Below are 22,663 nucleotides of genomic sequence, written 5' to 3' on the forward strand. Positions count from 1 at the left end.
TAATGAGTGTTCTCTCCCTCTCATGAGTGTGTTCTCTCCCTAATGAGTCTGTTCTCTCCCTCTCTCTCTAATGAGTGTGTTCTCTCCCTAATGAGTGTGTTCTAATGAGTGTGTTCTCTCTAATGAGTGTTCTCTCCTAATGAGTGTGTTCTCTCCTAATGAGTGTGTTCTCTCCCTAATGAGTCTGTTCTCTCCCTCTCTCTCTAATGAGTGTGTTCTCTCCCCTCTCTAATGAGTGTGTTCTCTCCTCTAATGAGTGTGTTCTCTCCCTCCTAATGGGTGTGTTCTCTCTCTCTAATGAGTGTGTTCTCTCCCTAATGAGTGTGTTCTCTCCCTAATGAGTGTGTTCTCTCCCTAATGAGTGTGTTCTCTCCCTCTCGCTCTAATGAGTGTGTTCTCTCCCTAATGAGTGTGTTCTCTCCCTCTCTCTAATGAGTGTGTTCTCTCTCTAATGAGTGTGTTCTCTCCCTAATGAGTGTGTTCTCTCTCTCTAATGAGTGTGTTCTCTCCCTAATGAGTGTGTTCTCTCCCTAATGAGTGTGTTCTCTCCCTCTCTCTAATGAGTGTGTTCTCTCCCTAATGAGTGTGTTCTCTCCCTAATGAGTGTGTTCTCTCCCTCTCTCTAATGAGTGTGTTCTCTCCCTCTCTCTAATGAGTGTGTTCTCTCCCTAATGAGTGTGTTCTCTCCCTCTTTCTCTAATGAGTGTGTTCTCTCTCTAATGAGTGTGTTCTCTCCCTAATGAGTGTGTTCTCTCCCTAATGAGTGTGTTCTCTCCCTCTCTCTCTAATGAGTGTGTTCTCTCCCTAATGAGTGTGTTCTCTCCCTAATGAGTGTGTTCTCTCCCTAATTAGTGTGTTCTCTCCCTAATGAGTGTGTTCTCTCCCTAATGAGTGTGTTCTCTCCCTCTCACTCTAATGAGTGTGTTCTCTCCCTAATGAGTGTGTTCTCTCCCTCTCTCTCTAATGAGTGTGTTCTCTCCCTCTCTCTCTAATGTGTGTTCGCTCCCTAATGAGTGTGTTCTCTCCCTAATGAGTGTGTTCTCTCCCTCTCTCTCTAATGAGTGCTCTCCCTCTCTCTCTGTTCTCTCCCTCTCTCTCTAATGAGTGTGTTTCTCCCTCTCTCCCTCTCTCTCTAATGAGTGTGTTTGCTCCCTCTCTCCTAATGAGTGTGTTCTCTCTCCCTAATGAGTGTGTTCTCTCCCTCTCTCCCTAATGAGTGTGTTCTCTCCTCTCTCTCCCTAATGAGTGTGTTCTCTCCCTCTCTCTCTAATGAGTGTGTTCGCTCCCTCTCTCCCTAATGAGTGTTCTCTCTAATGAGTGTGTTCTCTCTCTAATGAGTGTGTTCTCTCTAATGAGTGTGTTCTCTCCCTAATGAGTGTGTTCTCTCCCTAATGAGTGTGTTCTCTCCCTAATGAGTGTGTTCTCTCCCTAATGAGTGTGTTCTCTCCCTAATGAGTGTGTTCTCTCCCTAATGAGTGTGTTCTCTCCCTAATGAGTGTGTTCTCTCTCTCTAATGAGTGTGTTCTCTCCCTCTCTCTCTAATGAGTGTATTCTCTCCCTAATGAGTCTGTTCTCTCCCTCTCTCTAATGAGTGTGTTCTCTCCCTAATGAGTGTGTTCTCTCTCTAATGAGTGTGTTCTCTCCCTCTCTCTCTAATGAGTGTGTTCTCTCCCTAATGAGTGTGTTCTCTCCCTAATGAGTGTGTTCTCTCCCTAATGAGTGTGTTCTCTCCCTAATGAGTGTGTTCTCTCCCTCTCTCTCTAATGAGTGTGTTCTCTCCCTAATGAGTGTGTTCTCTCCCTAATGAGTGTGTTCTCTCCCTAATGAGTGTGTTCTCTCCCTAATGAGTGTGTTCTCTCTCTCTAATGAGTGTGTTCTCTCCCTCTCTCTCTAATGAGTGTATTCTCTCCCTAATGAGTCTGTTCTCTCCCTCTCTCTAATGAGTGTGTTCTCTCCCTAATGAGTGTGTTCTCTCTAATGAGTGTGTTCTCTCCCTCTCTCTAATGAGTGTGTTCTCTCCCTAATGAGTGTGTTCTCTCCCTAATGAGTGTGTTCTCTCCCTAATGAGTGTGTTCTCTCCCTCTCTCTCTAATGAGTGTGTTCTCTCCCTCTCTCTCTAATGAGTGTGTTCTCTCCCTCTCTCTCTAATGAGTGTATTCTCTCCCTAATGAGTCTGTTCTCTCCCTCTCTCTCTAATGAGTGTGTTCTCTCCCTAATGAGTGTGTTCTCTCTCTAATGAGTGTGTTCTCTCCCTCTCTCTCTAATGAGTGTGTTCTCTCTCTAATGAGTGTATTCTCTCCCTAATGAGTCTGTTCTCTCCCTCTCTCTCTAATGAGTGTATTCTCTCCCTAATGAGTGTGTTCTCTCTCTAATGAGTGTGTTCTCTCCCTCTCTCTCTAATGAGTGTGTTCTCTCCCTAATGAGTGTGTTCTCTCCCTAATGAGTGTGTTCTCTCCCTCTCTCTCTAATGAGTGTGTTCTCTCCCTAATGAGTGTGTTCTCTCCCTAATGAGTGTGTTCTCTCCCTAATGAGTGTGTTCTCTCCCTAATTAGTGTGTTCTCTCCCTAATGAGTGTGTTCTCTCCCTAATGAGTGTGTTCTCTCCCTAATGAGTGTGTTCTCTCCCTCTCTCTCTAATGAGTGTGTTCTCTCCCTCTCTCTCTAATGAGTGTGTTCTCTCCCTAATGAGTGTGTTCTCTCCCTAATGAGTGTGTTCTCTCCCTCTCACTCTAATGAGTGTGTTCTCTCCCTAATGAGTGTGTTCTCTCCCTCTCTCTCTAATGAGTGTGTTCTCTCCCTCTCTCTCTAATGAGTGCGTTCTCTCCCTCTCTCTCTAATGAGTGCGTTCTCTCCCTCTCTCTCTAATGAGTGTGTTTGCTCCCTCTCTCCCTAATGAGTGTGTTCTCTCCCTAATGAGTGTGTTCTCTCCCTCTCTCCCTAATGAGTGTGTTCTCTCCCTCTCTCCCTAATGAGTGTGTTCTCTCCCTCTCTCTCTAATGAGTGTGTTCGCTCCCTCTCTCCCTAATGAGTGTTCTCTCTCTAATGAGTGTGTTCTCTCCCTAATGAGTGTGTTCTCTCTAATGAGTGTGTTCTCTCCCTAATGAGTGTGTTCTCTCCCTAATGAGTGTGTTCTCTCCCTAATGAGTGTGTTCTCTCTCTCTCTAATGAGTGTGTTCTCTCCCTCTCTCTCTAATGAGTGTGTTCTCTCCCTAATGAGTGTGTTCTCTCCCTCTCTCTCTAATGAGTGTGTTCGCTCCCTCTCTTCCTAATGAGTGTTCTCTCTCGAATGAGTGTGTTCTCTCCCTAATGAGTGCGTTCTCTCCCTCTAATGAGTGTGTTCGCTCCCTCTCTTCCTAATGAGTGTTCTCTCTCTAATGAGTGTGTTCTCTCCCTAATGAGTGTGTTCTCTCCCTAATGAGTGTGTTCTCTCTCTAATGAGTGTGTTCTCTCCCTCTCTCTCTAATGAGTGTGTTCTCTCCCTAATGAGTGTGTTCTCTCCCTCTCTCTCTAATGAGTGTGTTCTCTCCCTAATGAGTGTGTTCTCTCCCTCTCTCTCTAATGAGTGTGTTCTCTCCCTCTCTCTCTAATGAGTGTGTTTGCTCCCTCTCTTCCTAATGAGTGTTCTCTCTCTAATGAGTGTGTTCTCTCCCTCTAATGAGTGTGTTCTCTCCCTAATGAGTGTGTTCTCTCTCTAATGATTGTGTTCTCTCCCTCTCTCTCTAATGAGTGTGTTCTCTCCCTAATGAGTGTGTTCTCTCCCTCTCTCTCTAATGAGTGTGTTCTCTCCCTAATGAGTGTGTTCTCTCCCTAATGAGTGTGTTCTCTCCCTAATGAGTGTGTTCTCTCCCTCTCTCTCTAATGAGTGTGTTCTCTCCCTAATGAGTGTGTTCTCTCCCTCTCTCTCTAATGAGTGTGTTCTCTCCCTCTCTCTCTAATGAGTGTGTTCTCTCCCTAATGAGTGTGTTCCCTCTCTAATGAGTGTGTTCTCTCTCTAATGAGTGTGTTTTCTCTCTAATGAGTGTGTTCTCTCCCTCTCTGATGAGAGTGTTCTCTCCCTCTCTGATGAGTGTGTTCTCTCCCTAATGAGTGTGTTCTCTCCCTAATGAGTGTGTTCTCTCCCTAATGAGTGTGCACACTAAGTAGCAGTAGAATGTGGTAGTGTACTACGTAGTGTATACCTTAGTGCAGACCAGGTGTTGAGGTCAGGGTCACTCGACTGGAGCAGGAGGGTTCTCTGTTTCTCATCCAGGGCTCGGCTCAGCCACCACCTCCCCTTTGAATAAGAATGATATATTGAAATGGAATTGAACCCATCCCTGAATAAGACACATAATAGAGAAAGCTGTAGTAAGTGGTCGCCTAGTGGTCGCCTAGTGGTTGCCTAGTGGTCGACTAGTGGTCGCCTCAGGAACAGCCAACATGCTTACTACACCTGATTTCTATCAGCAGTATGCTTAGAAATATGTTTCAGCCATAAACACATTGACAATTGTTGATTTAAGACATAACAAACTGTCAGACATAATATTTACACTACCACCAGGTATCCAAAATATCTGATTCCAGTCTGAGAAACGGTCCTGAGACAGTAGTATAGAATATACTGTTGTGTTATGTTGTGGTTTTCAGACCCCTTGACTTTTTCCACGTTATTCTAAAATGTATTAAATTTGTCCCCCCCCCCCTCAATCTGAACACAATACCCCATAATGACAAAGCAAAAACTGAAATGTCAAGTTTACTTAAGTATTCAGACCCTTTACTCAGTACTTTGTTGAAGCATCTTTGGCAGCGATTACAGCCTCGAGTCTTCTTGTGTTTGACGCTACAACCTTGGCACACCTGTATCTGGGGAGTTTGTCCCATTCCTCTCTGCAGACCCTCTCAAGCTCTGTCAGGTTAGATGGGGAGCGTCACTAACCAGCTATTTTCAGGTCTCTCCAGAGATGCTGGGCCACTCAAGAACATTCAGAGACTGTCTCAAAACCACTCCTGCGTTGTCTTGGCTGTGTGCTTAGGGTCATTGTCCTGTTGGAAGGTGAACCATGGCCCCAGTCCGAGATCCTGATCAGGTTTTCATCAAGGATCTCTGTACTTTGCTCCATTCTTTCCCTCGATCCTGACAGGTCTTCCAGTCCCTGCCTCTGAGAAACATCCCCACAGTATGATGCTGCCACCACCATGCTTCACCATAGGGATGGTGCAAGGTTTCCTCGAGATGTGAAGCTTGGCAGTCAGGCCAAAGAGTTCAATCTTGCTTTCCTTTGGTGCCTTTTAGCAAACTCCAAGCGGGCTGTCATGTGCCTTTTACTGAGGAGTGGCTGCCGTCTGGCCTCTCTTCCATAAAGGCCTGATTGGTGGAATGCTGCAGAGATGGTTGTCCTTCTGGAAGGTTCTCCCATCACAGAGGACCTCTAGAGCTCTGTTAGAGTGACCATCGGGTTCTTGGTCACCTCCCTGACCAAGGCCCTTCTCCCCCGATTGCTCAGTTTGGCCGGACGGCCAACTCTAGGATGGGTCTTGGTGGTTCCAAACTTATTCTATTAAACAAAATATGGAGGGAGGCCACTGTGTTCTTGGGGACCTTCAATGCTGTAGACCTTTTTTGGTACCCTTCCCCATAAATGTGCCTCGATACAATCCTGTCTCGGAGCTCTACGGACAATTCCCTCAACATCATGGCTTGGTTTTTGCTGTGACATGCACTGTTAACTGTGGGAACTTTATAAAGACAGGTGTGTGCCTTTCCAAATCATGTCCAATCAATTGAATTTACCACAGCTGGACTCCAATCAAGTTGTAGAAACATCTCAAGGATGATCAATGGAAACAGGATGCACCTGAGCTCAATTTCCAGTCTCATAGCAAAGGGTCATCAGTCATGTAAATGAGGTATCTGTTTTTTATTTTTAATACATTTGCAAAAATGTCTAAAAACCTGTTTTCACTGTCATAATGGGGTATTGTGTGTAGATTGAGAGAAAAATGTGTTTTCATCCATTTTGGAATAAGGCTGTAACGTAACAAAATATGGAAAAGGGGAAGGGGTCTGAATACTTTCCGAATGCACTGTATGTAGTGTTATGTTGTAATATATTATGGTTGTGATATATGTTGTGTTGTTGTGATATGTTATGTCGTACCTTAGGGGTGATTTTACAGAGGACACAGAACTTGCTAGTGCCGGTGGCTTCCTTCAGGTATTCCTCATTCACCAGCTCCCGTGCCAGGGCTTTCCAGCAGGGCTCAAAGACACTCTTCCCAGCTCCAAACAGAGGGTGGCACCGGTACATCTCAGGAACCCTTTGAGAGTACTGGAAGAAGAAGAACAAGGTCAAGTTCATTAGCCACCAAGTAGACTAACGCAAACAGAGTGGGACAACCTGGACACAATCATTTTAATTTTTCTGTTTTGTTCCAGTATGCCCTAATGAACATGACCCAGCCCAAAACTCTCAAACTCACTGATCCACGGAGGAACAGGATGGGGGCAGAGGAGCCGAATCGCTCCCCCATAGCACTGATGGCTCCCATCAGCTGGAATGCCAACACACCATAATCCTGACGCCCACCGTCCACTGTGTCATTTACACTGACTATGTTCACCGCCCTGAAAACACACACATTCCCAATGGATGATCTTAAACAGGGCTGCCCAACCCTCTTCCTGGAGATCTATCTTCCTGTAGGTTTTCAGTCCAACCCTTATTTAGCATATCTGATTCAGCTAGTTAAGGTCTTCTTGAGCAGCTAATTAGTAGAATCAGGTGTGTTAAATTAGGGTTGGACTGAAATCCCACAGGACAGTAGATCTCCGGGAAGAGGGTTGGAGTGAAAACCCACAGGACAGTAGATCTCCGGGAAGAGGGTTGGAGTGAAAACCCACAGGACAGTAGATCTCCGGGAAGAGGGTTGGAGTGAAAACCTACAGGACAGTAGATCTCCAGGAAGAGGGTTGGAGTGAAAACCTACAGAACAGTAGATCTCCAGGAAAAGGATTGGAGTGAAAACCTACAGGACAGTAGATCTCCAGGAAGAGGGTTGGAGTGAAAACCTACAGGACAGTAGATCTCCAGGAAGAGGATTGGAGTGAAAACCCACAGGACAGTAGATCTCCGGGAAGAGGGTTGGAGTGAAAACCTACAGGACAGTAGATCTCCAGGAAGAGGGTTGGAGTGAAAACCCACAGGACAGTAGATCTCCGGGAAGAGGGTTGGAGTGAAAACCTACAGAACAGTAGATCTCCAGGAAGAGGGTTGGAGTGAAAACCTACAGGATAGTAGATCTCCAGGAAGAGGGTTGGAGTGAAAACCTACAGGATAGTAGATCTCCGGGAAGAGGGTTGGAGTGAAAACCTACAGGACAGTAGATCTCCAGGAAAAGGATTGGAGTGAAAACCTACAGGACAGTAGATCTCCAGGAAGAGGGTTGGAGTGAAAACCTACAGGACAGTAGATCTCCAGGAAAAGGATTGGAGTGAAAACCTACAGGACAGTAGATCTCCAGGAAAAGGATTGGAGTGAAAACCTACAGGACAGTAGATCTCCAGGAAAAGGATTAGAGTGAAAACCTACAGGACAGTAGATCTCCAGGAAGAGGTTGGAGTGAAAACCTACAGGACAGTAGATCTCCAGGAAAAGGATTGGAGTGAAAACCTACAGGACAGTAGATCTCCAGGAAAAGGATTGGAGTGAAAACCTACAGGACAGTAGATCTCCAGGAAAAGGATTAGAGTGAAAACCTACAGGACAGTAGATCTCCAGGAAGAGGGTTGGAGTGAAAACCTACAGGACAGTAGATCTCCAGGAAAAGGATTGGAGTGAAAACCTACAGGACAGTAGATCTCCAGGAAAAGGATTGGAGTGAAAACCTACAGGACAGTAGATCTCCAGGAAAAGGATTAGAGTGAAAACCTACAGGACAGTAGATCTCCAGGAAGAGGGTTGGAGTGAAAACCTACAGGACAGTAGATCTCCAGGAAAAGGATTGGAGTGAAAACCTACAGGACAGTAGATCTCCAGGAAAAGGATTGGAGTGAAAACCTACAGGACAGTAGATCTCCAGGAAAAGGATTAGAGTGAAAACCTACAGGACAGTAGATCTCCAGGAAGAGGGTTGGAGTGAAAACCTACAGGACAGTAGATCTCCAGGAAAAGGATTGGGCAGCCCTGGTCTAAAAGAACCCAAAGATGGTGGAAACAGAACACAGTAAACAGTGCATGTCATGTGGAGCTAAAATAACATGTGGATGTTATTTTACATAGAACAGAATTGAAAATTGCTGGCAAAACACCCACCCAGATCGGCAGTTGTCACAGCACTGGTCAGTTCCCATGATGCCCGAGGTCACCTTTCGAAGCTGTTTGTCTTCAAAGTGGGAGAGGATCAGCCTAAAGAGAAATGAAATGTGAAGCAATACTTTGAATACAGGTAGCTATTGACACAATATACTATATGTAACTAAAACATGTATCACTCATTACGGAACAAGACTGAGCAGGAACAAGACTGAGCAGGAACAAGACTTACTTCCTTCTGCACTTGGAGGAGTTGAGATACAAGTCCATTTTGCCCATCATTTTGAGCTTGTAGCCCCGGAATTTGTTGTTTGCTACCTGGTTGATGAGAAACCTGTACAGAACAACAACAAAAGACTCAGTTCAGGTCTGGGTTTCACAAATCTGAACTCTGAAGGCTTCATGCCAAGACAGTATTATTTATGTATTATAACTGTCTTGTCTACCATTTATTCTCATAACATAATCACAAAAAAGAGTGACCTGTTTAATTTTAGATCTGCTGGTGCCCACAGGACGTGGCAGGCACTTGGAAGTCCGTCTCTCCCAGCACGTCCAATCTCCTGGTAGTAAGATTCCATTTCCTTAGGGGCTCCATAATGGATCACCTTCCTGATGTCAGCCTTATTGATCCCCATTCCAAAAGCAACTGTAGCCACAATACACTGAAAACAATGAACAAAAACATATAAGTATGCTTGCATACAGAGGTGGACAATGTTTTAATGTGTTTTCGTGCCTGTATAGAATTTGCAAAGAACCACAAACTGATTTATATTTGGAAAGAAGAGACTAATTAAACTAAATGTGGAAAATATTTTGCTACTATCAATCTCTACACAGTATAGCAATAAATCTAACCCACCTGGATTTCATTTAAAATATTTGAAACTTGTTTTTGTTTCTTAAAGATTTAAAAGCACACCTGGATTTCGTCCCTCATGAAGCGATGCTGGGTCTCCCTCCTCTGCTTGATGCCCAGACCAGCATGGTATACACCACACGTGACACCCAGCGAGGTCAGAGTGGAGGTCACACGCTCAGCCTCTTTCCTCGAGGGGCAGTACACAATAGAGGACCCTTCAAACTCATGATCCCCCCTGAAATAGCCGACAGCAAATGAGACACAAAAAAAAGAAGCAATTTTGATCTAATTGGTCGAAGCGTTGTGGGAGGATTGTGCCGAGTATCATCTACCCAATACATTTTTATATCCTGCATCTGCTCAAAGACATTCGATGTCATCTTTTCCTATATAAATAAAACATGGATATTAATATCATTACTATGATAAAAGCTGGCTCCATATTCACCAATATTCCCAAAAGCATATATACATTACATATACTGTATTAAAAACCAACATCATATAACTAGGTCTACTGAAGTATTTTATTAACCTTCATTCAGTATATGGACCTAAATATATGTTGACCTATAAGCAATTAATATATAGGCCTACCCAGTGGTCTTCTTCAGGAAGCCATTCAGGTCCTGAAACACGCCCCCAGACTTGCGTTTGACGTCCAGGTAGAGGTTGGGCCGGTCGAAGGAGGTGCAGGTGACGATGGGTTGCTCCAGGTTCAGACTCTTCACTATGTCCTCCCTGATGGATGGGCTTGCAGTGGCAGTCAGCGCCACGATGGGAACCTGAACACGGAACACAGTCAATGGGAACCTGAACACGGAACACAGTCAATGGGAACCTGAACACGGAACACAGTCAATGGGAACCTGAACACAGTCAATGGGAACCTGAACACGGAACACAGTCAATGGGAACCTGAACACGGAACACAGTCAATGGGAACCTGAACACAGAACACAGTCAAGGGGAACCTGAACACAGTCAATGGGAACCTGAACACGGAACACAGTCGAGGGGAACCTGAACACAGTCTATGGGAACCTGAACACAGTCAAGGGGAACCTGAACACAGTCAAGGGGAACCTGAACACAGTCAAGGGGAACCTGAACACAGAACACAGTCAAGGGGAACCTGAACACAGAACACAGTCAAGGGGAACCTGAACACAGAACACAGTCAAGGGGAACCTGAACACGGAACACAGTCAATGGGAACCTGAACACGGAACACAGTCAATGGGAAACTGAACACGGAACACAGTCAATGGGAAACTGAACACGGAACACAGTCATTCACAATCCTGGTAAAACTTCACTTGACACCATCGTAAGTCCTGCACATAAGAGTACCATAAGGATGTCAGCATTTGCCAAATGTCCATGATACATAGAATTATGTAGCTGACCTGTTATGCAACATCTGTTATGTCCTCATTATGACATGACTACATCATAATTATGACGGAGGATCTAATTGATAATATATTGTTTAAGATGATGGCTGTCTGATAAAATAGAATAAAACTTTATTGTCTATTCAGGATGGACATTTTTCTCTGGCATCACCAAATGATGTATGCAATGAGAGACTAATATTCTTACGTTAGGTAGACTTCTCTTCAGGTTTCCCAGACTCCTGTATGCACCTCTGAAGTCATGGCCCCACTCAGAGATACAATGAGCCTCATCCACCGCTATCAAAGAGATTCCTGCAGGACAAGCACAGCAGAATGCAGAGATAACTAATAATAATTATTTTTCCCCAAAACATAAAGATCATCTTTAGAGTTAAATTATTGTTTGTCCATTGCCTACCAATGAACTTAAGATAATCTTTGTTCTAAAGATGTTTTTGGGAAACAGTTCCTACACCAGCTATATTCTCACTGTTAAATGTATAAAAAGACAATGGAATATATCTGTATAAATGTATACGGAGATATATTTAAAAGAAAGTCATGAATTGGGACCTAGAGTTCACTCACCTATACTTCTATCGAGCTGTTCGAGCAGAGATATATTGCCTGAGCAGTATTCTGGGGTCATGTATACAACTCTGTATTGCCCCCTAAAGACAGAATAAGGTCATGTTATTTTCTGCCTAGTTGGTACATAAGCAGGCTTTACTTATAACAGGGGTGCAAAACTCAGGCTTTCCAGTTTCACAGTCCTGCTAGATGTTGTTTAGTCTTAAAGTAACACTATGCAGAAAACGCACCGCTATTTCCTGGTTGCTAAAACTAAGTTTACCTAATTTCAGTTTGTGACAAAATAAGATTGTCTATACTATTGATTGGTACTGATTGTACCATCCAAAGCACTGAAATATATTTAATAACCAAAAATATGGTTGTTTCAGCTGGTGTACAAAAAGAGGCAAAAACAAAACTTAAGAACTGGAAGCATAGAAATAGTGCACCTAGAACATATCTACCTCTTACGTTTGCTTTCAAGTAGAATGATAGATCTATAACTTACATTTCTATGTGAATTTGAGTCACCCAAGAAGTTACATATTGCCACTTTACTTGATGAATTTACAGTCCATACAGCTGGTAAACTCGGTACATTGTGTGCCTGGGAGCTGACTTATGACATTGGTAGCCTGGTCCCAGATCTGTTTGCTCTGGCCAACTTCATTGCTCATTGTCATTGGCATGACAAGGAGTTGACATGATAGCACAAACAGACCGGCACTCAGGCTACAATGCCCCTTGACTGTAAAAAGTGTAAATGAGTATACTACACATCATGACAGAACAGAGGAGAGGGTGCATGTAAACATCTCTTTAGGCACATATCACATGATTTATTTTTTTTGAAAAGGAGCTTACTGTTTCAAGCCGGCTAAAACATTTTTGGTCTGAGCAGAGCCAAGAAAACAAGCTGGAATGTTGGACATTCTGGAAAATAAATAGAAAATGCTACGTTGTTGCAGGGGAACATCACCATGATCCCACCTGGACAGCGTTCAGGTTGTGGAACGTTGCAGATAGAAATATCATGAATAGAGCCGACATGGTTCCTTATTCTACATGTTAGAGGGGCGTTAGTTCTACATGCTGTTTTTCTATCTGCACGTTGCACAACGTTATGTCCTGCTGAACGCACCCCTGGCTGACTAGGTGTCACCTATAACCCAAAACGACATGTTTCACTCAGAAGAATATCAACATTGATGAGCTCTAATGGTTACCAGATACTTCTATTCCTGCAAAACATGTCATTTTCACATTTTTCAATATATATGGGGAAAAACAAGCAATCAAACTCATGCGATTATTTATATTAATGGCGTATGACAATCAAAATATGTTAAAAGTAGAAGATGACATTGGTAGGTATGGTATTTTTAAAAGGTTACGGGTGCTAAAATGTTGCTACTCACTCGAGCTGGAGCACTTGGTCCTCCATGAGTGCGATGAGAGGACAGATAACAATGCTGACGCCAACACAGTACACTGGGGGGAACTGGAAGCACAGGCTTTTCCCATATCCTTCAGGGAGACATAGACAAACACTTCAGTTTAGCTAGTAGAATACCAATGGCTGACATCCTCATTGATTTTACATCACGTTATTTATCTCACCTACTAACCCAAGATGTTCCATTACAGAAAATAGTGAGTTGAATAAGTGATAGCATATTTTCCTTAACTATACTGTGATGACCCTCCCACTCTTTCTCTTTGCTCTTGTTTCCCTTAATATGAAGTTGGTAGGCGGCGCCGGGAGGGTCGTCAGTGAAACACACCCAAGCCCAGGTGTGTCCCGGGGATAAATACACCTCCCTCCCCCTCCATTCATTGAGGAGACTCTCTCCATGCAAACACAATGTAGGTTGGTTTTGTTGTGGCATTTTGTGGTTTGTTTATTTTGGCTCCATATTATTACCATCTTTGCACACAACTACACACCATTGTTAATTCAAATATAGTTTACTTTAGTTAAGAAATGTATTTTTTGTTATCCCTTGATCTCTGCATTGTCTCCCTTTCTGTTACAAGCCGGTTCGTGACTATACTCATTCAGCCTGTTTCTGTCACATACTAATTAAAGGATGTTGTCATCTGTAACTATAATTCAAAAAGGCACTCGCACATCTGAGCTATCTTTTTTGCAGGTGCACAGTAGCAGTTGAATAAAATGATTAAAACTAAGAAACCCGCACACTGTTCTTTATTAAGCTTTACGTATCGACCACACGACCTTCCTCAGAGCTTTTGTGAGTTTCTTTGTGTGACTAACTACAAATGTATTTGCAGTACCCTTGAAAAACCCGCAGCACAACTAACTTACACTACTTGTCATACAGGTCTGATTAAATCATGTGCATTGAGGAATGTGCATAAACATTTCTGTCATAAAGAAACCATCCACTAGGTGGCAGTGCAATAGCAGTAGTATAAGTGCAAATACATCAGATTTGAACAAAAAGATGAAAGCCCAATAATTTTTTCTTTTTCATGTACCTCTTCGGGGAATATTCATTTACGAACTAAACTATACGATGCCATCCATATGGATGCTCATATTACCGTGATGACTTAGTCAATCATAATTAACTTAACACGATAGCGAGTGGGGGGGTGGAACTTACCTGTTGCCATGACAACAAGGTTATCTCGCCTCTCCTTCAGAACAGAGTGAATTACTTTCCATTGTACTCTGAAACAGAGGGGATTTGTCTTTCATGTACAAATGACAGAAAGGACAAATTATAATATGAACATATGGGGGGGAGGGGGTGACTTACGGCTTGAAGCGACTATGTCCAAAATACATCTTTAGACATTTGATTTGTTCAGGGAGTGGCTCTGGAAGAGATGGATCTGCATGTGGAGAGCGGGAAAGAGGCCTCAATAGACTGACACAGAAATACACTCACATCTGCCTGAGTACATTTGACACTGGAGGTTAACATCTGCCCGAGTACACAAAGCTGGAGATTAATCCTAAACTGCTATTCTAAAACCCTGCTGTTGGCAACGAGCGAAACTCCTAGAGGGAATTGGATTAATAAGTAGTTTGTGGTATATAGCCAATATGCCACGGCTAAGGGCTGTGTCCAGGCACTCCGCGTTGCGTCGTACATAAGAACAGTCCTTAGCCGTGGTATATTGGCCATATAACACACCCGGTTGGGCCTTATTGCTTAAATCTATCGTGACATGTGATTTTGAATAGGTTTCTGTGTTGGTATTGATTTTTAACAGAGTAGAGCATGATTTAATTATAATGCTGGCTATATAGGTCATGGGATTTGTGTAAAGGCTCACCACTATTACCACTGCCTTCAGCAGAAAATTATAGCTATTATTAGCTCCTTTGATTAAAATGTACCATCACTCTACTTCAATCAACACACAGTAGACTGAGAGCATCCTCCTTTTACACACAATAGATTCTAATAAGGCTACCTATGTCAGTCAGTCCATTAGTATTTCTACACAACAATCTTTGAAACCTAAAACAGCTAAGAAATAGCTCCATCAGTACCAAATTCTTCTTCTTCCTCCAGCTCCTCTATGTCATCCTCCTCATTGTCAGGGCCAGAGGGCATTTCCTCAGGTTGGGGTTGTTTCTGTTGAGTCAACCTCTCCACTTCCTCCACACACTGAGGTGAGAAACATCCAGACCACATCATCACACAAGGCACTGGTTCTTAACCAATAGCAGACCTGGGGCAAATGCTTATGTGACATGTACTTTTGTACACTTGAAAATATAATACGTTCTTGATTTAGTTTGGAGCTCGTACTTTCGGGACTAATCCATTGTCAGGTAGTTATTGTAAAATAAAATATGTTCAATAACTTACCTAGTTAAATAAAAGCAGAACATAAATACATCCATTGGTTCAATTGTACAAAGCAAACAAAAAAACAAGCTAACAAACTCATGGTTTTGACATATTTGATTAAAAAAATCAGGCTAAGAAACTCACGGTTTTGACATATTTTGACCCAGGCCTGCTATAAGAAGGTTAATGAGAGAAATCCACACCTCAGATGTGCTTGAATGTGTAAAACTGGCTTATTGAGAATGGGCATACTGACTGATGAGAGGTTTGGATAACATCTGTAAGGATAATGTATCGTAAGAGGGGAAATCCATTGTTCTCTCTGACATCTAGACTATTACCTGTAGCATCTCGCTCTCCAGCTCCACTTCGTACAAAAGGTCTGCAGAGACATCCAGTGCATTTTTCTCCTTCAATAGAAAAGCGAAAAGAGCAAAGCATTAAGAACCTAATATGGTGGGTGAAGTTGATTGGTGAAGATAATGAATGAGGTCTACTGTAGCTCAATTGTTAGAGCAAGGCTCTTGCAACTTGTGCTGGGACGAAACCAGTATCGCGATACTCCTTAGTATCGTGGCAAGGAAACAAAACACGAAGCGGATTTAACTTCTTTAGGAAAACATCCCAAATGTTGGAAACAATCATCATTATATTGTCATCCTGAGTCACATGTATTTATTTCCCAGCTATAGCACACAATGTTTTACATACAGCAGGTTTTTAAAGGACCAAAAGAGTTTGGTCTGCTTGTTTTTATTGTTGCTATGGAAGAAATATTGCGATACTTGTATCGCCACAGCCCAACTTACAACGGCAGGATAGTGGGTTTGATTCCCGGCACCACCCGTGCGTAAAATGTATGCAAGCATGACTAAGTCACTTTGCAAAAAAGCACCTGCTAAATATATTGACTAAGTCGCTTTGGATAAAAGCACCTGCTAAATATATTATTATATGTGACTGCTCAGCTCGATCTTATGAAGCAACATTTGAAATTGTGTTTTTTTCCCACATTGGATAAAAGTAGAGACTCAGAGCTAGTAAATGGTATATTATACACTACAGTTGAACAATAGGAAAGTCATTCTGCTTTGAAAGTTGATAAACTTGTGACCCCACTTTTGAGAAAATGGCCTTTGAATATTTTGGTAAACCTACTGGAGAGCTCTTCTTCATCTACACTAGCGTTTCCCAAACTCGGTCCTCTGGAGGGGTGCACTTTTGGTTTATGCCCTAACACGACACAGCTGATTTAAATAATCAAAGCTTGATGATTAGTTTGTTTTGCTAAGTCAAAAACTAAAACATGCACCACTTGGGGTCCAGAGAGCTGAGTTTGGGAAACCCTAGTCTACACTCATTCAGCATAGTTCACACACTCTTAACCCCTGGGTCGACACTCATTCAGCATAGTTCACACACTCTTAACCCCTGGTCGACACTCATTCAGCATAGTTCACACTCTTAACCCCTGGGTCTACACTCATTCAGCATAGTTCACACTCTTAACCCCTGGTCTACACTCATTCAGCATAGTTCACACACTCTTAACCCCTGGTCTACACTCATTCAGCATAGTTCACACACTCTTAACCCCTGGTCTACACTCATTCAGCATAGTTCACACTCTTAACCCCTGGTCTACACACATTCGGCATAGTTCACACACTCTTAACCCCTGGTCTACACACATTCAGCATAGTTCACACTCTTAACCCCTGGTCTACACTTATTCAGCATTGTTCACACACTTTTAAACCCTGGTCGACACTCATTCAGCATAGTTCACACACTCTTAAACCCTGGTCTACACTCATTCAGCATAGTTCACACACTCTTAAACCCATCACTTTAAGGATTCACGTGTGAGGGCATGTAATGTACTAAACAACCAAAGATTAAGACTAAAGGCTGGTTTATATTACGGGTGTATTTGTAAATTCAATCTGGAGTGCCAGAGTGCACCCTGGGCACTCGTAAACTCAGAGAGTTGGTAGCTACTTCAAGACACATGAGAGAACAGCTCACTCTGACCATTTTACTCGCCATAGCCGAGCTGGTTAGGCTGTTGTTATGTTATCCATAGTGTTGGTGACTAACTGTGCTGCTGGAAACAATTTATTTACGTTTTTCCCCCCTGAAGTTTACTGACACTGACCATATTATGATATGCAGACTTAAGACATTCTATTGAAACTAGTGACACAAATACTACCAGTTGTTCAAACTTCCATCCCTTTTGAATAAGGGCTAAATGTATTAGTTGTTCTAGCCCACACCAGTGGAACAATAAATGGCTGCCAACAAACTTTTACGACATTTGCACGAAGGTGGCATAATGCAAAATGAACAGAGGTCAACCAAGGACTCTCTATCCTTAGCTTGTTTCCTAAACAATGACTTCTAATGTAGAATCCTCCACATTAAAACAAATGTATATAGCCTGGTTCCAGATCTGTTAGTCCCGTCTTATTGGTTATTGGCGTGACTATGACCATAGAAATTAGCATTACAGCACAAACAGGTCTGGGATCAGGCTAAATAGATTTGCTCTTCACCTGGAACTCCAAAGTTGACTGCTCCTCCAGATCCTCCTGCTTAGCTTGCCTCTCCAGCATTTGAAGCTCATACTCTGAGATATCCAGGGACATGATGCAGTCTCCTTGATAGTCTATGGGTTTGCTGGCCTCTTCCATGGGTTCAGGAACCTTAAAGAGATCTATGTTAGAGTGATTGAGGTCCTCATCTTCTCTGGGTGAGCCCTGATCCATCTGTGTTCCATTGGTTGTGTCTGTTCCGTCAGGACTGAGGGGTTTGTTCTCTGGGAGGTCGTGAGACAAAGGTTCTGGATCTATGGTAGAAGCTGAGGTATTGTTCTTTGACAGCAAATCTCTCAGAGCAGTGAGACTAACATACAGGTCCTCCACTAGCGTTGCAACGCTACAATGACAAAAGAAAATAAATAAATACATTTGAGACTGGTTACATTTCTGACCTTGTCTGTACTGTACTTATGAATCAGACAAATGAGTGAACAACAATCTTGATGTTGGAATAGTAATGTCTGTATACTGGACCTCTGGATGTCATTGACTTCTTCTGGGATGCTGCCAGCTAATTCCTCAATTTCATTGGCCATTTGAGACAGCTTGTCCTTGAGGCCAGACTGAGAATTCACTCCTTTATTGGAGCACAAAGAGACATATATTTTGTTTAAAAATACTGCTATTAACCAACCAGTCTAAGTCGGGGGGGGGGGGTTCTACTAACTATACGGAATTATTTTCTGAAGGTCATACCAAAGATAATCTATCCATTTAAGACCCCTATTTATAATAAATAATTATGGGGGGGGGGGGGGGGGGGTCCTTACTGCTATTAGCTTATTCACTACATGGAACAGATAGCCCCCCCCCAAAATAAAACAAAAGTAAGTGTGTTCTGAAGTGTCTCTCCTATATCTGAGAGATATAAAAAAAGATCTGACTCATTTCTGGAAACTAGTTGTATGTCGCGCGTCACTAATTCACAGGAGAGCCATTTGAACGTACATTTTTATCAAAATGATTTTTTTTGCAGAAATGCCTTCTGGAACATGAGAACTTTCATGTGCCTTAATAACAAACTTGCATACCATCTGTAATTATGAATACAATTGTTAAATTACGAGCCTAGTTGGTTTAGTGAGAGAAACAGACAGGAACCTTCAAGCTAGCCATGACTGGCTGAGATAATGGATGGGCTGGACATACCAAGAGACAAGTTCGGATTGGTATGCCATGTGCACGCTTCTGTCTATAACATGAGCTGCTTAGTATGTGTATAAAAATAAAGAAAAACCTTGGAATGAATAATGTGTCCAAACTTTTGAATGGTACTGTACATGTTTGTGAGAATCTCACCTTTGCACAGAGGGTTAACCCAAACAGTATGGACAATACAGACAGAAGGCAGATTGGCAAGTCTCCTGACACTTGTGGAGGTTGTAGAGCACAAGACAGAGTTCATGAGATTCTCGTCTTTTCATAGAGGGGTCATAATAGTTTGTAGGCCAAACCGTTCAGACGCTACCAACAATTTTGTGAGAAGACCAATTTTCAGGATGTCTCACGGTCTGATAAACACCGGTCACCTTTCACCGCAAATGCAGAAGAGCGACACAGGCGGAACCGGTGGATTGAGACGCAGATATCTTAAACTGACAGATTTCCATTGGGATATTTTTATTATAAAAATAAAATAAAAATCTTATTTAAAAAAAACATTTTTCTAATTTTATTTCCGCGGGGGCGTGGACATGGACCTTATGGGGTTTTAATGAAGGAAACCAATAAAATAACTGGGATTTGAGAAACATAACACATGTATGACACATCAAAGAAATCTACACAATACTCACCAGGGTCCATATTATTCAGTTTGTTATGAATGATCAGGCCAGCCTAGGCAAGACAAAAACAAATAAAAACATGGCTGATAAACCAATACAGAATCTCTCGCACAACTCTCCCACAAAACCAGTACTCTATTCTTCCAATGACACAATATGATACAGTAGGTTTTCCCCCACTCACATAAGCATCTGTAGCTGCGTATCTTTTCTGTTCCTGGGAGAGTTCAAAGTCATCCCAATTGCTACAGCGCACATCCTGCTGTTTGAACAGCCTCTTCTTGAACAGGTGCTTGACGAGCCCATCCAGACTCCACCTCTCACCGCATCGCAGCTGTAAGTCACAGAGAATTCTAGTCAGTGAGGATATAATACTGCAAGTAGCTTTAGAGCAATCAAACAGTCCTATTGCTATTCCTCATAGCATGTTAGCAGATGCATTTTGGGTGAAATATTCGAGTAGTTGGAACGATACCTTTTTAACTTGACATTTTGTTTAGGACTTGACTATATGGTTACACACCAACAAGTGGAAGTGTTTGATACATTATCCCATGAGTAAACACATTGGTAGTTGTGTAATTGCTGTAAAATGAGGGTACAATTCTGTGATCTTACTCTTCCATTTGCCAAATCTCCAAGCTCCACAAAATTCTTCAGTTTGACATCAAAGTCAGAGAGTAGCTTCCACATGTCTCCTTCGATGCCCACTCCAACTTTTCGGATTGTCTCATCCTCCAAAAATATCTTCAAGCCAGTTGGAAATCCTGCAAGAAGGTAGAGGTATGCAATACAGAAAACCATTGCAGAACAGGTCTAAACGTGTTTCTCATGTGTCGAAATACCCATAAACTATAGGCATAACAGAAGTGATAAGCAGAAAATGATTCATACAATGATAAGTCAATGTTCGAGACATTTCCCCTGTGAACTTTACTTGACATGGGGGAGAGGTGAAAAAGGTAACACTTCTCTACAGAAGCACACAGCTGGACCAAGGCAACTTTCTTCTTCTGGCCTTTGGTGAACGAAGGAGGCCATTCTATGTCAAACCCCACAGCAGAGCCAGGTGAAAGACTAGACCTACGAAGAAAAAAAACAAGAGAGGGACTGATGTGTAAATGAGGTGCAAAATCAAAGTAAAAAAACAATTATTGCCCACTATAATTAACATACAATGCAGTTGTAACACTTTTGAGATGTTGTTTGCCCAAAAATTTGCATTCAGACATTTATTTTATAGCGGTGAACACATTTTTACAATCAAGACGAACCGACAACGAGTTCCAGATTATAGATACGCCTTCAGAGACGTGATGCATTCTGAGGAAACAGGTAAGCAACTACTCAAAGTGGTGAATAAAGCCACAGCACGCTAAACCTATGACTCCACATGCTAGGCCTACCTGCTTACCACTGTACAACTGACTTGATTAACTGCACAATCTCTGTGTTATTACATGTACACTGAATGTACTATGAGACTCAGACTGGTGATAGTCTTGATTACCTTAACTCGTCAGACAGAAAAGAGCAGTCATTTTTCTCCTGGCTGAATATGACTGTGCCAGTGAACTCTAGATAAGGAAGGTCATCCTCTATGACATTTCTTTTATAGATTCCTGTTTGAACCTGTTGAGAAAAACAAGTGTTACTTATTACCCCCACAGAGAGACTATATTACCAGCTATTCTCCACAGAACTGGGCATATTGGGTTTGCTCTGTGTCTAAGGAAATATGCAAATGAAAGGCCATTCACTATTGTCCATCGTGCACATGTGTTCTTACTCCATGTACAGAAATTTACATTTCCAGTACATATATCACCTATGCAAATGTTGAAGAGTGACAGCATGATGCAGGACTCGTCTCATAGACCTATACAACGCATGGTGTATTAATAAACTGGTTGAATTAAACTCAAGTCGGTATTAATTAAAATGTTCTAACTATAACTAATTAACGATGGTGGTCAAAGGAAATATCACATGCACTAACAATACTGAATATTGAAATGGGTTGAGAGAAACAGTGCGATGGTTTTATTTGCATATGACCCTGCACAGCTCAGGTGGATAGGTAAACATAAGCAAATTAGAGAGTCTCACTGAATTGAAAATTAACCACACCTTGATAGCCAACCTCAGACAGCTGTTGGCAGGCATTTGGAGGCCAGTAGGCCTGTACTACTGGGATTGTCTACACACTGTGCTGGTGATATTTCCATCTGTTAACGAACCAGGAACTACTTCTGGCTTACTAACCATATCAGTTTCGTCGTTCACTATCTTGGACCATACATGTGAGTACTGTTTACTCAACTTCAATTACCTGTTTAAGTGCATCTTTTTCAGTAGTTTCTATCTTCGACATCCACTCAGGTAAATTCCTGTCCGTCATGTTTGAATCTGTCAGAGGGAAAGAGTTTTATAAGCGTTAATAATAGTTACAGCATCTACAGTGTAGAATACAACACTGTGGCATGAGTCCTTCCTTGTTTCCAACCTTTTCCTCTTTTGCAAATACAGTTTAAAAATCAGATTGTATTCCTTAGCAAGCCAAATACACAGCAAAATATGTTGCTGGTGTAAAATAAATCGCTTTACAATGACAGCTGTTTTCATGGCTAGTGTCGTGTTTCCATCTTTATTATAGGCTAACGTTTGCATATCAGTCTGAAATTGTTTAGCATTGGCTAAAACACATGTGCATGCGCTGATACCTGTCATAGCAGATATTTCCAACTTTCCATCGTTAATCCAACAGATGCCAATTTGTCGGCTAGGTGGCTGTCTGTCTGGCTGACTAACGTTCTCTGTCACATCAAGGGTTCATGTCAAGAATCCGAGCTAGTTTGCTGAATTCAACGCAAACAAACGTTGTAGTTGACTTGCTTGACTGTTTACTCGTCATGTTATGCTATGCTGGCTGCATTAGCTAGATAGCTATGGTTGTCTACGTTCATGTGTTTCCATACTCACTCACGGTGATTAGCTAACTCCAGAGATGGTTCACGTCTATTCTTTGCTAGCTAGTATCTAACGCGTAGTTAACGTTAGCTGCCAAACGTGCTAACAACTCCCGCCGTATTCTTCTTCTTCTTGATTTGTAGTCATGTTTTATTCAATATACTCGAGAGTTGCTGCCACGTAGTGTTTTGGAAGATGAGTTGCATCTACGTAACATTACAGCACCTATTTGTATTACTATTTTGGTTACAGTCGCAAACGAATAATAATAATAATATTATCCTACATTTAGCTGCACTTGTGAAACAAAATCGCAGTCATATATCAGTCATCGTA

At 42.3% G+C, this 22,663-nt stretch overlaps 1 protein-coding gene across 4 annotated transcripts in view; it reads right to left on the bottom strand.

Moving 5' to 3' along the window:
- Positions 1-22,451, bottom strand: part of wrn (WRN RecQ like helicase) — a 44,717-nt gene extending 22,266 nt beyond the window's left edge. For 2 of the 4 annotated variants that reach the window (XM_065017236.1, XM_029646951.2), the window contains exons 1-25: positions 22,081-22,333; positions 21,690-21,766; positions 20,868-20,989; positions 20,295-20,440; positions 19,976-20,124; positions 19,542-19,691; positions 19,367-19,409; positions 18,045-18,147; positions 17,526-17,907; positions 15,309-15,377; positions 14,664-14,781; positions 13,921-13,996; positions 13,765-13,832; positions 12,553-12,661; positions 11,999-12,067; positions 11,150-11,232; positions 10,767-10,873; positions 9,759-9,946; positions 9,222-9,396; positions 8,780-8,961; positions 8,529-8,630; positions 8,297-8,389; positions 6,465-6,609; positions 6,143-6,313; positions 4,178-4,272 (exon numbers count right to left, since the gene is read on the bottom strand). In XM_065017236.1, coding sequence (XP_064873308.1) covers positions 4,178-4,272; positions 6,143-6,313; positions 6,465-6,609; positions 8,297-8,389; positions 8,529-8,630; positions 8,780-8,961; positions 9,222-9,396; positions 9,759-9,946; positions 10,767-10,873; positions 11,150-11,232; positions 11,999-12,067; positions 12,553-12,661; positions 13,765-13,832; positions 13,921-13,996; positions 14,664-14,781; positions 15,309-15,377; positions 17,526-17,907; positions 18,045-18,147; positions 19,367-19,409; positions 19,542-19,691; positions 19,976-20,124; positions 20,295-20,440; positions 20,868-20,989; positions 21,690-21,766; positions 22,081-22,087 — 3,029 coding nt within the window. In that variant the 5' untranslated portion in view covers positions 22,088-22,333. The other 2 variants (XM_065017235.1, XM_065017234.1) reach the window with 2 other exon arrangements.
- Positions 22,452-22,663: the final 212 nt, after the last annotated feature.

Source organism: Oncorhynchus nerka, linkage group LG4, assembly GCF_034236695.1.
Source record: "Oncorhynchus nerka isolate Pitt River linkage group LG4, Oner_Uvic_2.0, whole genome shotgun sequence".
NCBI lineage: Eukaryota > Metazoa > Chordata > Actinopteri > Salmoniformes > Salmonidae > Oncorhynchus > Oncorhynchus nerka.